The sequence below is a fragment of the Gymnogyps californianus genome, chromosome 5 (genome assembly GCF_018139145.2).
Source record: "Gymnogyps californianus isolate 813 chromosome 5, ASM1813914v2, whole genome shotgun sequence".
Taxonomy (NCBI): domain Eukaryota; kingdom Metazoa; phylum Chordata; class Aves; order Accipitriformes; family Cathartidae; genus Gymnogyps; species Gymnogyps californianus.
The window spans coordinates 25498301-25510876 of record NC_059475.1 but is presented as its reverse complement, the minus strand read 5'-3'; the positions used below and the strand labels follow the sequence as shown (position 1 = coordinate 25510876).

Sequence of the window (12576 nt, the reverse complement as noted above, 5' to 3'; positions counted from 1 at the left end):
CTTTTTATGTGCCAGTATGTTTCAGTTGGGAGGCCTGGACTGTAAGGACTCTATGCAAGTATTTTGTCAAAGTAAATATGCTAAAACAATCAGCTTTAAGTTACTGCTTCTGAATCTACATTTCTGTGATTTTGCATTACTATATACCTTTTCATCTATACATCTCAACACATTTTATTGCTGTCAGTTAATATAGCTTCAGAATCCCATGATGAGAGCAGTTATTATTTCAAACGTACAGATGAGGAAACCTGCCAAAAATCATACAGGAAACAAGAATGGGAACCAGATCTTCTGACTCTCCAACTTGTACTTTATCCAGAAATCAATCTTTCTAGACAGTTCTAGGGCACAAGTACTGGGATAGTATTTAGACAGGACAACGCTCTAACATAGAGGGCTCTTGAAAGCAGAGATGATTTGGAACTCAAAGAAGAGAATTCATAAGATGTTGTTACAAGTTGGTGCCACCAGCTAATTAAAAAAAAATACAGATTTTTGTCAGGCAAGCCAGTGAGGGCTTGAGATACCCATTTTGACATGATGTCAAAAACATTAATAACGAACACAAAACCAAAAGTATGGCCACTCTCTCTTCCAAAATTTTATTCCTCGCTCTCCAGGACTCAAAAAATTAATGATTTAATTTTAATATTTTTTTAAACCTATTAAAATGCCCATCTCCCAGCTGTTGGAAGGCACCACCACATAAGCTACTGAGGCTCAACAAAGGATTTGACAGAAGACTACAGATCTGCACTGTACTGGGCTAAGAATTCTTGTAGAGGGAATGGCATGCGTATTAAAGGCAGCTGAAAGAAAGATTAAACTCAGCTACTGCTTCCAAAGGGACTTCAGTGCCTTCACAACACAGAACTGTAGATTCATACCCCTTCTAGTTTTTGCCCTCGGTGTCATCTTCAACAGTCCAAATGACATAAAAGCCAACTATAACGCACGTTACTCATACATATTTCTTTGTATCACTGTAAAGCTCAAGCGTCCCCCGATTCTGGCCTCTGAAAATTGTCAGTTCGAAGTATCTAAAAAATAACTTGGTTGCTTTAAACAAAGATTCCTTTTAAAACTAATGCTATCAAAGTCAGTGCAAAAGCTTGGCTTTTTCATAATGTTCATCACTAGTTCATTCAATGGTAATTCCTGGAAAGGCTCCTAATAGCTGCATTGCCCAAATCCATATATATGTTTTGTGCCAAAATTAATATATACAGCTACTGCTTATAAGGAAGCTTTCAGAATAAAAACAGTGGTAATGATTCTTACACTACTCTCTATTTTGTATCACCATCCATTTTCTTGTTTGATGCTTGCTTATAGTTTATTAGTCTGTTAGGAATACATTCCATTTTAGCCAGTGATCTTATTAGCTTTCTCAGACTAAAGAAGGATAGCCTGATTTAATACTGGTAAGGGATACATCCAAGGAAAAACATATTGCCAAGTGAAGAGGAGGCATGCTTCTTTGCGGACAACACTATTGCAATGACTCTGCTAGACAACCCTGAAGATAAATATTTTTGGATGAAGCATCTCCCAGATGAAAAGTCAAATAGAAGTTCTGACTTGGTAGTTTTACTAAAAATCTTGTAAGAGGCACCAAGAGAAAATGATAGTAATTTTGTTTCCAAGTCGAGTTCCCCAAGTGACATAAACAGCCTAGCTAAAACACCCTCCAGTCTCACCTCTCCACAGTTCTTTCTGCCTCCTAGCCTCTATTCTGTGCTGTTTCGCTGTGCCATCAGAACAGCTGCCACAACTCATTTTCCATGTAGCCAGGACAGAGAAGCACTTCCTTTTCCAGAATATACTCCAACATTTATGCATTAAATTTATTAGACTATATTAAGTCACATGCAACTTCAGGAACTGGCTAATTACAACTATAAAATTTTTAAATTTAACAGAAAAATAATCAGCGTTTCCAAAGCTACCACGGCAATATTGTAAGAATGAAACATTGACTATCCTCTGCGAATGAAAGAAAACCCAACCAGTCAGTATTCCTTGTCTCCTCTCAGAGCCCCATCCACTCTTAATTCTCCCCCGGACCTCAAAGGGATGGTTTGTGCTGTTACTAAAAAACAAAGCAAAATGTAAACACAAAGCCCATTAAAAGATAAGCGATGCTTCACATGCACGCAGTTTGTAAAATAACTTCAATTTGAAAAAGAGCTTTGAAAGTGGCCAGCAATTACTCATGGATAAGTCTTTTGGTCAGCAGAGTTATATTATTCCTCCTACAAAGGAATGCTGAAAAATATACTTTTAACAGTCAAAATGGGTATGGAAGAATTCTTCTAAAGAAGGCATTCAAACTTTAGGATGATTTTAGCCTAGTGAAATATGCAATTCATCAGAGAGTTGATTTTTTTTAAAGAATGCCAGAGACATGAAGCACTAAAAAACAGCTCTGAGACAGAACAAGATCATCTACTAGCAGAAGTCAAAAAGCTTCCAACAGAAAAAACACAAACTTAGCAATGCACCAAACTATTTTCTATGAACAAAAAACACGGACTCAGAGCAATAACACCAATTTAGATTATTTCTATTATTGCTGTAATAAAAATACTTTGCCTTTGTAAGGACAAAGTGCTGCATAAGTAGGTAATAAGAAATCTTCATGAACTTCATACTTGGAAACTGTTATCCCCACTTTTCAGGGTGAAATGCTAAGCCGTCTGCCCCAAGGTCAGCTGAGACACAGAGGTAGGAACATTACAATGCATGCTTTCAGTCTCACATTCAAACACCAAACACTTCAGGAGCAGCCAATGGTTCTGCTTTAATTTTTTAAGATTATGATAATCTAAATACTTGGTCCTTTTCTTGGGTCTCTCTCATACTCCCTCTGTGAACAACAAAGATCGGTAAGTGGGGAAAAAGTTGTCTAGCCCTAACAGTTTTTTTTCCAGTACCCCAAGTCATGCCTGTGATTTCATCACGTAACTTAACAGAAATACTTTTTTCAAAGTCAGAATGTCATGAGTATTCTTCTGCTACCTTAATACAGCAGCACACAGGGACTATTTTTCTGCTTGCTCCAATAGATTTACGCAATATCATAAATCACTGTACCATAATAGTTCACTTTTAACAAGTAAAAAATATCTGACACTCTGAGTGTTACTATAATTTTTTATGGCTGAAAGTGTAGAGAGATCAAAGTTTTCTGTTTTTTTTAGGCTTGCTCTATACATTCAGACAAGTCTGTGACAGAGGGGGTTTTGCCACATGTTTAAATGTAAAGTCTCAAGGATGTCAGGAGGAGAAAATTACTGAATGTCACGTTTCCAGCCCTTCTTATGACCAAAGCAGAAGCAGACATACTTTTAAAAGAAAACTTTCTAGTAACTTTATATGCTGCTACTGTTCCCTCTGGATTCCCCTGCAAATGAGTCAAGAGCTTGAGAGATACTTTTCTGGTAACACACATAAACAGATAAATAAATTATCACAGGCTGAGGACAATTTAAACATCTGGGAGCCAGCTCAGGCCTGTCAAGCAAGTCACAGACACTCAGGGACAGGAAAGATCAATCTTCAACCCCTGATTTCTGTGCCAGAGAGTAGGAACTACACCACCCACCCTCTATATGAAGAAAATTGTGTATTTATAAAATAATCCGCTGTGCTTCTATATTCAAAGACATTTCTATTAATTTATTTTTTGGCGGGGGGGGGGGGGGGAGGGGGGGGGAAGCTATCTCAAAATATAAGGATTCAAACTACCCACAGGTTTGTCCCAACTATCTGCTCAATAAGGCATTTTAATTTTCCATCGATGTGGCTGTGTAGTAAGCTGAATTCCCAGAATCAAAAAGGAATATGATTTATAATAAACTGCAAAAAACTGCAAAAGCAATAGTTTTTACTCTGCCAGACTAAACAATCTCATATCCAAACAGTTACATTCACACACTGAATATAAGGACTGTTACTCAGATAGTCCCTGCAGCCAATGCATATGGTCCGCAGAAGGCCAATAAATTAGCCAGCACAGTCCAACAGCTAGACCTGGGGATGAAGAGTTCTAAGGCCCAACTGCCACCTAATCACACTGACTACAGGGGAATTCATGTCAACTTTTCTTTGCCTCATTTTTTTTTTCATGAGGATAATCCTTTCCTGCCTAAGTGACCAGACTCAATATATGTGAAGTTACAGATATTCTCCATTGAGGATGTTTAAATTAACGCTTTAGACACATGAGCACCACAGTTCTACTTCTCACGACTTCTGGCTGACACAGCTGAAACTCAGCTGCAGTCTGAATCTCTGCTTTGAAGCCCTCCAAGCCTGCTTTACCAGTAGCAGAGATTCATTTGGAACTACTTACACAGTCACTTCGGTTTTTATAAAACTTATTTTTATTTACTTTGAGGCAGCTCAATGAAAATGAAAATCAAACTGCAAATGGAGCCAGGATTTACACAGCATGCATGTTATGGATTTGCTATCTTTCATCCCATCAGTTCACCTTCAAAACTAGTAGTTATAAGTACCAACACAGACAAAAGTAAGTCAGCTTGCAGAACTGCCAACATTCGATGGCTCTGCTGTTGCAGTGCAGTGCTTAAAACCTTCAGTGTAGACAACGGAGTATAGAGAAGGCATATGTGGTCAAGCCCCCCCCCCCCCCTTCAGTTGTCTTCTCATCATTCCATCTTTCACACTTCATGTACTAACCCCTTACTCTTAACCTGGCAAGGGAAGATATTTCCTTTCTGGAGACACACATGATAGATTAAACCTCTGTCTCCACTACTTAACATCTTTGTTATTACATCAGCATACCTACATTACCACAAGTCATTTCTTGAGTCCAAAAGCTCATTACTTGCTAACAGTCTCTTTCACTTGAGAGGAAGAAAGAGCCGTATTTTACCACATATGTATTCACATTAAAGAAATACTTCCAACATCTCTTAAAAAATATCTTCTTGTGCTAACAACTACACTTAAGATTGTTAAAAATGAGACAACTATCACATTTGGTTTGCTTTCTACCCTTTAGAAAAGTGGTTTTCATTATTTCACTCAATTTAGGTAATAGTTTCGTGTTCTAACTCTCATGTATGAAGCCTAGTGTTGTTTTACTCTTGATATTGCAGGTACAGGTGTGACTAAATGATTCAAACCTTTCTTAAAATATGATATTACATTTTCTAATGTTTCTGATTTATTTACAGGCATAGCATGTTTGTCTTAAATACACACATGTAACAGTCATGTCAGATTATGGACTGTCATATACTCAAATACAAATGGAAGACAAACATTAACTCATTCAAACCAAAGTTTTGGAAGGAAGACAACAGTGTTGCTTTAAGTAAGTGCACTTTTTAACAAACAAACTCAAATGCCTATGAAGACTGTCACTTCTTTGTACTGCCATGGGTAACTGACTTGGACAAACTTTCCTTTTGTTGATACTTTCATTATAACAGCAGCTGTTGAAGCTTTGCCATTTCAAGCATATGACACATGCGGCCCCTCCTTGACATTCTTCAGTTCCTCTTTTCATTGCACTCTACCTTACTTCGGCATGTCCTCAGGAGGCCTCCTCTGTTCCCAACGCTTAATCTCTGAAACTTATCTTGTCCATCAAGACACATTAACTTGGATAGCACTTCTGATTTGTCTGAAAACTGTTTGAAACTGTTAAGAAGAATGCAATTCAGTCTCCAGACTGCTTCCATTACACCAATTACAGAACATTTTCTGGAGTCTCTTGGCATTACTGTGCCAGTTACCAAAAATTTTCTGTTAGCTGGCAGTTTTTTCCATAAAGTAATGACTATCTGTAAAAATATTTCAGTTAACATTGAACTGTTACGGTAAAGACAGATGCAACAATCTGAATCAGCAGACCGTGCAGTGATTCCTCCACTTTATATACACATGCAATGTTGAAGTGGACAGCCTAAGAGACAGGAAAAAAACAACTCTCTTACCTCATAGCCAAACTGGAGTTCATCTGAGGTTAGCATAATGATATCATCATCAATAGCCAACACTGCTTCTGTTTCAATCTCATCATAGGGGAAGAAGCGGTTACTAAGTTTGTTTTCTGCAGTCCTAACAACTTTCAGGGGAACACGAATCTTTGGCCAGAGGGAATCTAAAGTGAAAAATTAAAAGAAATGGAATTCAACATTACACTTTACTTCTGAACAAGTCTGCACATCTGTCTTAGCTTCTTTTTACTCTTTTTTTCTTCACATCTTAAACAAAAGCTTCTTAATGGCCAATTTACACCTGACTTTCAGTTAGGCAAACATGTAAGCATATGAAGCCAAGAGACAGAAGTTCAGCTACATCTTCCTCTCTTGGTCTCTACAGAGAGCTTCACAGACAGCTATATGGGGGACAGCTTGCCCAAAACAGCAGTCTGCAATAATCACGTAACAAGAGTCAGTGATACTATGTATTGGTTTAGGACACACAGCAAGAAAAGATATTTTATTCAACTGCAACTATGTAAAAGAATTTGAAGCAGCAGTATACAATCACTGACTGCAAGTATAGGGTCATAAAGAATTTGGAAAAGAATGTTAGTTCTATCAAGTGCTGAGAAAAATAAATTTTATTATATCAGTTAAAAATCTAGATACACCTAAAATGTTAATCACTATTGACACTTAAGGAGTAGATTCTGTGTATGAGTAATTTCTGTCATCTTCAAAGTCCTAAGTCACAGTGATAATTTAAGCTAGATAAATGCAAAAGGATTCCACTTGTGCCCAACAGCATCCTTGCAAGTAGAATAGAGCACTGGAGTACATAATCATGAAAATTCACAAGTCAAATGATGCTTTAACTAGCAACAAAAAAACCTGTAGATATAAAACTGGATCCAATCCACTCTACAATGGGATTAGATTTCCATTTCTTGCTGTGTTTAACATGTAGCACCTTAAGTGTCACATGAACAGTTTCTGCAGGCTTTTGCATATATTCAAAAATTTTCAAAATCCTATTCTACTCCTACAAAAGTGTAACTGCAGGCATAAGTATAGAGCAGCACCAAGCTAAAAGAAATACAACTAAGGACCAAATATTAAACATTAATTCTAAATGCACATATTTAACCATATACATTTTCTAGCACAAAGCTTAATAGTAGTCATTACAGTACGATGCATCCTAAAAGCACCAATTAATCAAAAAGTAGCTTAATTAATAACTAAACAAATAGCTAAGCAAGTACAAATGTGATTTGTTGGTTTCTTCCAGCTTTCACATAAACATATATTTTAATGAAAATTTGAAGGGAAAGAGAGCATTGTAAGATGAGTCTAAGTACCTTGTGAACGGTAGATAGATGAACACTTGAGTTTCTTACACTGATGAAATGGAGGGGAAGACAATGGTATATAAGAAAAATAAGTGAAAATACATTAAATCAACTACAAAGTGACTGCTCAGAGAATTTAGAAGTTGTTCTCTGTGTCAAACAAAAATGTTTATAAGAATACACCTTCAGGGAGGTGATCCCTCCCCTCTACTCAGCACTGGTGAGGCCACACCTGGAGTACTGTGTCCAGTTCTGGGCTCCTCAGTGCAAGAGAGACATGGACATACTGGAGAGACTCCAGCAAAGAGCCACAAAGATGAAGGTACTGGAGCATCTGTCCTATGAGGAACAGCTGAGAGAGCTGGGACTGTTTAGCCTAGAGAAGAGAAGGCTCAGGAAAGGTCTCATCAATATGTACAAATACCTGAAGCGAAGGTGTAAAGAAGATGGAGACAGGCTCTTTTCACTGGTGCCCAGTGACAGGACCAGAGACAATGGGCACAAATTGAAATATCAGAGGTTCCCTCTGAACAAAAGAGGAAACACTTTTTCACTGTAAGGGTGACGGACACTGGCACAGGTTGCCCAGGGAGGTGGTGGAGTCACCATCCTTGGAGATACTCAAAAGCCATCTGGAGATGGTCCTATGCAACCTCCTTGAGGTGACCCTACTTGAGCAGGGGGGTTGGACAGGATGATCTCCAGAGGTCCCTTCCAAGCTCAGCCATTCTGTGATTCTGTGGTAAGTGGAGTCTGTAAGAACTGACACTGGGCCTGAAGCCACTGAAATTTTCATCAGTGGTCTGAAATACATATAAATTGCCAGTGCAATTTGCAAGTGACACAAAGCCTGGAGACATGAAAAATAGTGAGGACTGTAAGGTCATACAGAGCACTCTGGACTGCTTAGTAAACTAGGTGCATTTGAACAAAAAACAGACTGACACAACCTGACACACAGTTAAACACTAGGACCAAGGCAACTTTTTCCCTAGAAGCAGCTGCTGAAAAGGATTAAGGGATCAGAGTGGACATTAGTTCTCAGCATGCTGCTGGGGCAAAATGGATTAATGCAATTTTTGCATATGTAGATGGGTAAGTAGTAAGAAATGGGGGGACAGTGGAGGGCAATTTTCTCTGTATGCAGACATAGTCAGATAGATGCTAAAATACTGTTTGATTCTGGTGTTTATATTTTTCAAAGCATGTTAAAACACTGGAAATGGTGCAGGAAAGAACCACATAAGTTATTTGAGGGCAGGAGAAAATGTCTTATGGTGGAACTTGGAGATCAATCTGTTTAGCTTACTAAAAGAAGGAACAAAAAGTGGATTTGATTAACACGTACAAGTACCTACACAGGAAGAAAAATGCCACATATCTTCAACCAACTGGAGAAAGACATAACAAAAAACAATGACTGGAATCTGAAGCCAGGCAAATTCGAAGTATAAATAAGGCAGACATTTTTAATAGTAACAGTGGTTAACCTCTGGAAGAAGTTAACAAGGACAGCAGCTGATTCTGTAAATCTTGTCTTTCAACAAGATTGGGTATTATTATAGAAGATGCGCTCAAGTTAGAAGTCACTGGATTGAAAGGAAAGGTATAGTGACTCATGACTTACAAGTCAACCCACATGATCTTACCGCCCCTTCTGCCCCAAACTCTGTGAACCTATGAACAGTGAGATTGTTTACTGTCATCAAGATGAGAATAGGAAGCTTGAATGTAAAATACTAGGACATGGGGAGTGAATACAGAAATTCAGGAAATAGCACAAGGAAATAAGATCCTTGCTTGTGTGTTTTGAGAATGAAGAGAGGAAGGTGAAATGGGTGTCAATGAAAAAAGCCACTGTAAGGGCTGAGAGAAGAGAAATCCTAACCTGAGAAAAGGGTTTTAGTTTGTAAACAACAATATATAATAGAATTCTGGAAGTGTTCTCAGCAGAAGGATCTGAAGAATGTTGGATGACAGACAACACCAAAAATAAATGGGTTACAACATGATACAATTATGCACACACACTTCCAATTCCATAACAACCCAGAATCAGGTCTGCTTCCAAGACAGCTTTGCCCTCTTTCCACTGTCAGTCTGTTGCACAAGGAAGATAGTTACTACCAGAGAAGAAGAGGAGCTGCTTCATTCCAACGTGTACAAGTAAAACTTGCTCCCAGGAACGAGTGTCCACGTCCTCATTGCCACTGGGCCTCTCAGATTTAACAGCTCACGGAACACTCAAATAAAACACAGAGCTGCACACTGCTTAAAGGCACCACAGTCCAAACACTACTTCACTGGGAAAACAAAGCAATATTTCCAAACCACAGTAAGACTCTTCAAAAGTCAGTTTTTCTTGGAGCTGTATTTTAGAAAGAAGGATTGGCATGCATGGGTGGCCAAAAGAAAGGAAAAGAAACACAGAGTGATATTTACTGGCAAAACTTGTATTCAGTTTCCTACCCCAAGGTTTTTCCTGTGAGATTGAAAAAGTGACTGTAAAATCTACCTTTATTTGGGTGGTCTTGTAGACCATGGCCTGTATTTGACATGTACACAGGTTCTTGTCCAGTTTTACTCACCTCTTTTACTTCTAGTAGAAGGCAAGAGGCATCAGCCCAAACACCAATGCACACTTGAGTGGCTTGTGATACTGATCAGCAGCCAGTCAGAAGGATTCAACCACATTACTGATGGGCTCCAATGGAAGTCACAGTCAGCCAGCAGCTGGGGAGATACAGCAAGTGCCTTGGGCCCACAACAAAAATGTTCAAGAGCCATAGATTCCAATTATAGTGCAATGAGCTCATTTTATTCTCAGCATTGTAAGGTCTTCGAAATCCCCTGCTTGAAACATAATCTGAAACAATGATTCCAGTAGGACACCACTGAAATTCCAAAATTTTCATCTTACTAGTCATCCTAACCTCAGGAGGCAGCAACACTGAACAACTGGAACCGTTTATTGCAAATTAGTACTCTCAAGTCAACTCACCGCTTTCTTACTGGTTCACCATACAACATACAAGTATCCGTATTTATAAGACCGTTACAGGTACCTCACAAAGACACATATCATGGCCTCTTAAAGATTGTAGACTGTTTAACATTTGCAAACTACTTAAAAACCTTAGGCTAATTGCCTATAATTATCCAGTTATAATCCCAGTATTGGTATCAAATAATTTTAAGCAGCCTGCTAGATCCCAAAAATACTCTACTGCCACAAGTGTTTCAGTAGCAATCAGAACTGCCATAGGTATGCATGCATTTGTAAATTTGTATTTATAAGTATCAACAAAGTTTACATTTTATACACATTAAGTACTCTTTATTCAGGCTTCTCTTCCTTTCACATCTGCTACACATAAAAAAAAAAAAAAAAGACAACAACCAAATTGCAACCAAGATCTTATTTCAGTGCAGGAATACACTGAAACAAAAATTGAAACTGAAAAGTCACTAGGATTGAAAAACAATAATTCAGAAAAGCAAGCAAGCATGGACGCTTTGAACTTCTAGCTCTTCAGAAAATCAACTGTTTGACAGCTTACTAACAGACATGCCACTTGCATAAAAATATGGTAACAGAAGAAAAAGTAATGAAAAATGTATGAAAAATGAAGGTGTAATCTAATTATAATCAGCATGCATCTCAGATGTCAGCAAATCCTGTTAAATCCACATGATTTACTAAGGTCTTGGAAAGACTCAAAATGACCAATTCTCAAAAAGAGGTATGGTACTGCAAAACATTTGTGCTTTGAGAAACATATTACAAAGTTTCTGAATTTGGACTTAAATTAATGAACAGAAAATATCAGCATTTTGGAGAAACTTTGAATAAGACATTAGGGTACCAGTTACTCTGCAGCATGCAAAATGAAAGAAAGTATAAGACTACTTGCTGCCTAGAGGCTGATCTGATACTGAAGGTTGCTGTACCTACAGAGATGGAAGCGCATGGGAGATGTCGTGACACGACGACACCTGGGTAACCACCTTGGCAGCCTGGGCAAAAATTACTATCACAAAGGACAGCAGGCTCCACTCAGAGATCCAAGTATTCAAATTAGCCCTGCTGCAGGAACTCCAACTGAAATATATAGTCAATAAAAAAAAAAAAAGACAACAGCTACTTCAAAAGTCAAAGTTTTAGAATCCATCAGGAAGGTTAAAACTGTCTATTTTAAAAGACCACAAAAGAAGAGTATTTGTACTTTTCTTATTTACACATAGGAGGAATGTGGCTTAAAGAGAAGTCAGAGACAGGGTCTGCCACTTCTGTAATACAACGCTCTGAATTTTCAGATACTGCTTGGAAAGTTATGAGAACCTTCAGCACTAGCAAAACATATATGGGGAAAATTCTCAGTTTAGTAGACTTTATTATAACCAAGGTAAAAGCACATGCTTTATTCTTACAGTAAGAGGGCACTGCATCATTTAACAGAGTATGACAAAGATAAAAGAAACCCAAGACAAGAAGGCAGATGAAGTCTTACAAGACAGCACGAGAACTTTTAAGCATACAAAAGTAAAAATGCATGCTTGGACTGGGAATTATTCTTACTCCTTTTAAAACCAGTGAGGACTTTCTGTGATGCAGCAGAAGACAGAGGTAAAATATGAAAATAAAGCTCTCTGCAGTGTATAAAAGTCTATGTATATACAGAGTCTGAAGAGAATGACAGGCACCTCCTATTGCACATCATACTGAAATAATTACAAGAGAAGAGTGTTTGATAACACTTACACTTGCTCTTTGGCAACAAGACTCAGGGCATCCTTGGCACTTTGTGCTCTTTAGAACTACTGATGCACTGATTGCAGGAGCTGCCCACAGAAAACAGCATGTGGTCTTCTAAGCACAAAATCAGCAGTCTCCCAACTTTGCCAAATGCAGCTTCCACTTCCAATGGGCTTACAATCCCTAACAACCACATACGTGGCTGTATTTCTGGCCAGCTCATAATCCCACCATTAAGTCCTGCAAGTCCGCTTCTCACAGCAAATTTTTCAAGCATGATTTCAAGATGATTTCCACAAACTGCAGGATCAAAATAAGTGCCGTAATTACATTCCCATTTAAAACACTCATATATAGAAGAGCAGCAAAAAAAACCATCCTCTAAATATACATTTCTCAGCTACAAGTCCCAGTGAATTACATGAAAGACATAAGGAAGAGAAAGCAGGACAATCATGAGAGAGGCAACTTCATTATAACCTAAAGGAATACCCTCTCA

General features: G+C 38.2%; 1 protein-coding gene across 3 annotated transcripts in view; it reads right to left on the bottom strand.

Moving 5' to 3' along the window:
* EXT2 (exostosin glycosyltransferase 2) overlaps nt 1-12576 on the bottom strand; it is a 334688-nt gene that overhangs the window by 264621 nt on the left and 57491 nt on the right. For all 3 annotated transcript variants that reach the window (XR_007766582.1, XM_050898477.1, XM_050898478.1), the window contains one exon: nt 5979-6145. Coding sequence is in view for 2 of the 3 variants with exons in the window: in XM_050898477.1 (XP_050754434.1) it covers nt 5979-6145 (167 nt within the window). In the remaining variant the exon portion in view is untranslated. The remainder of the gene's footprint in view (nt 1-5978; nt 6146-12576) is intronic.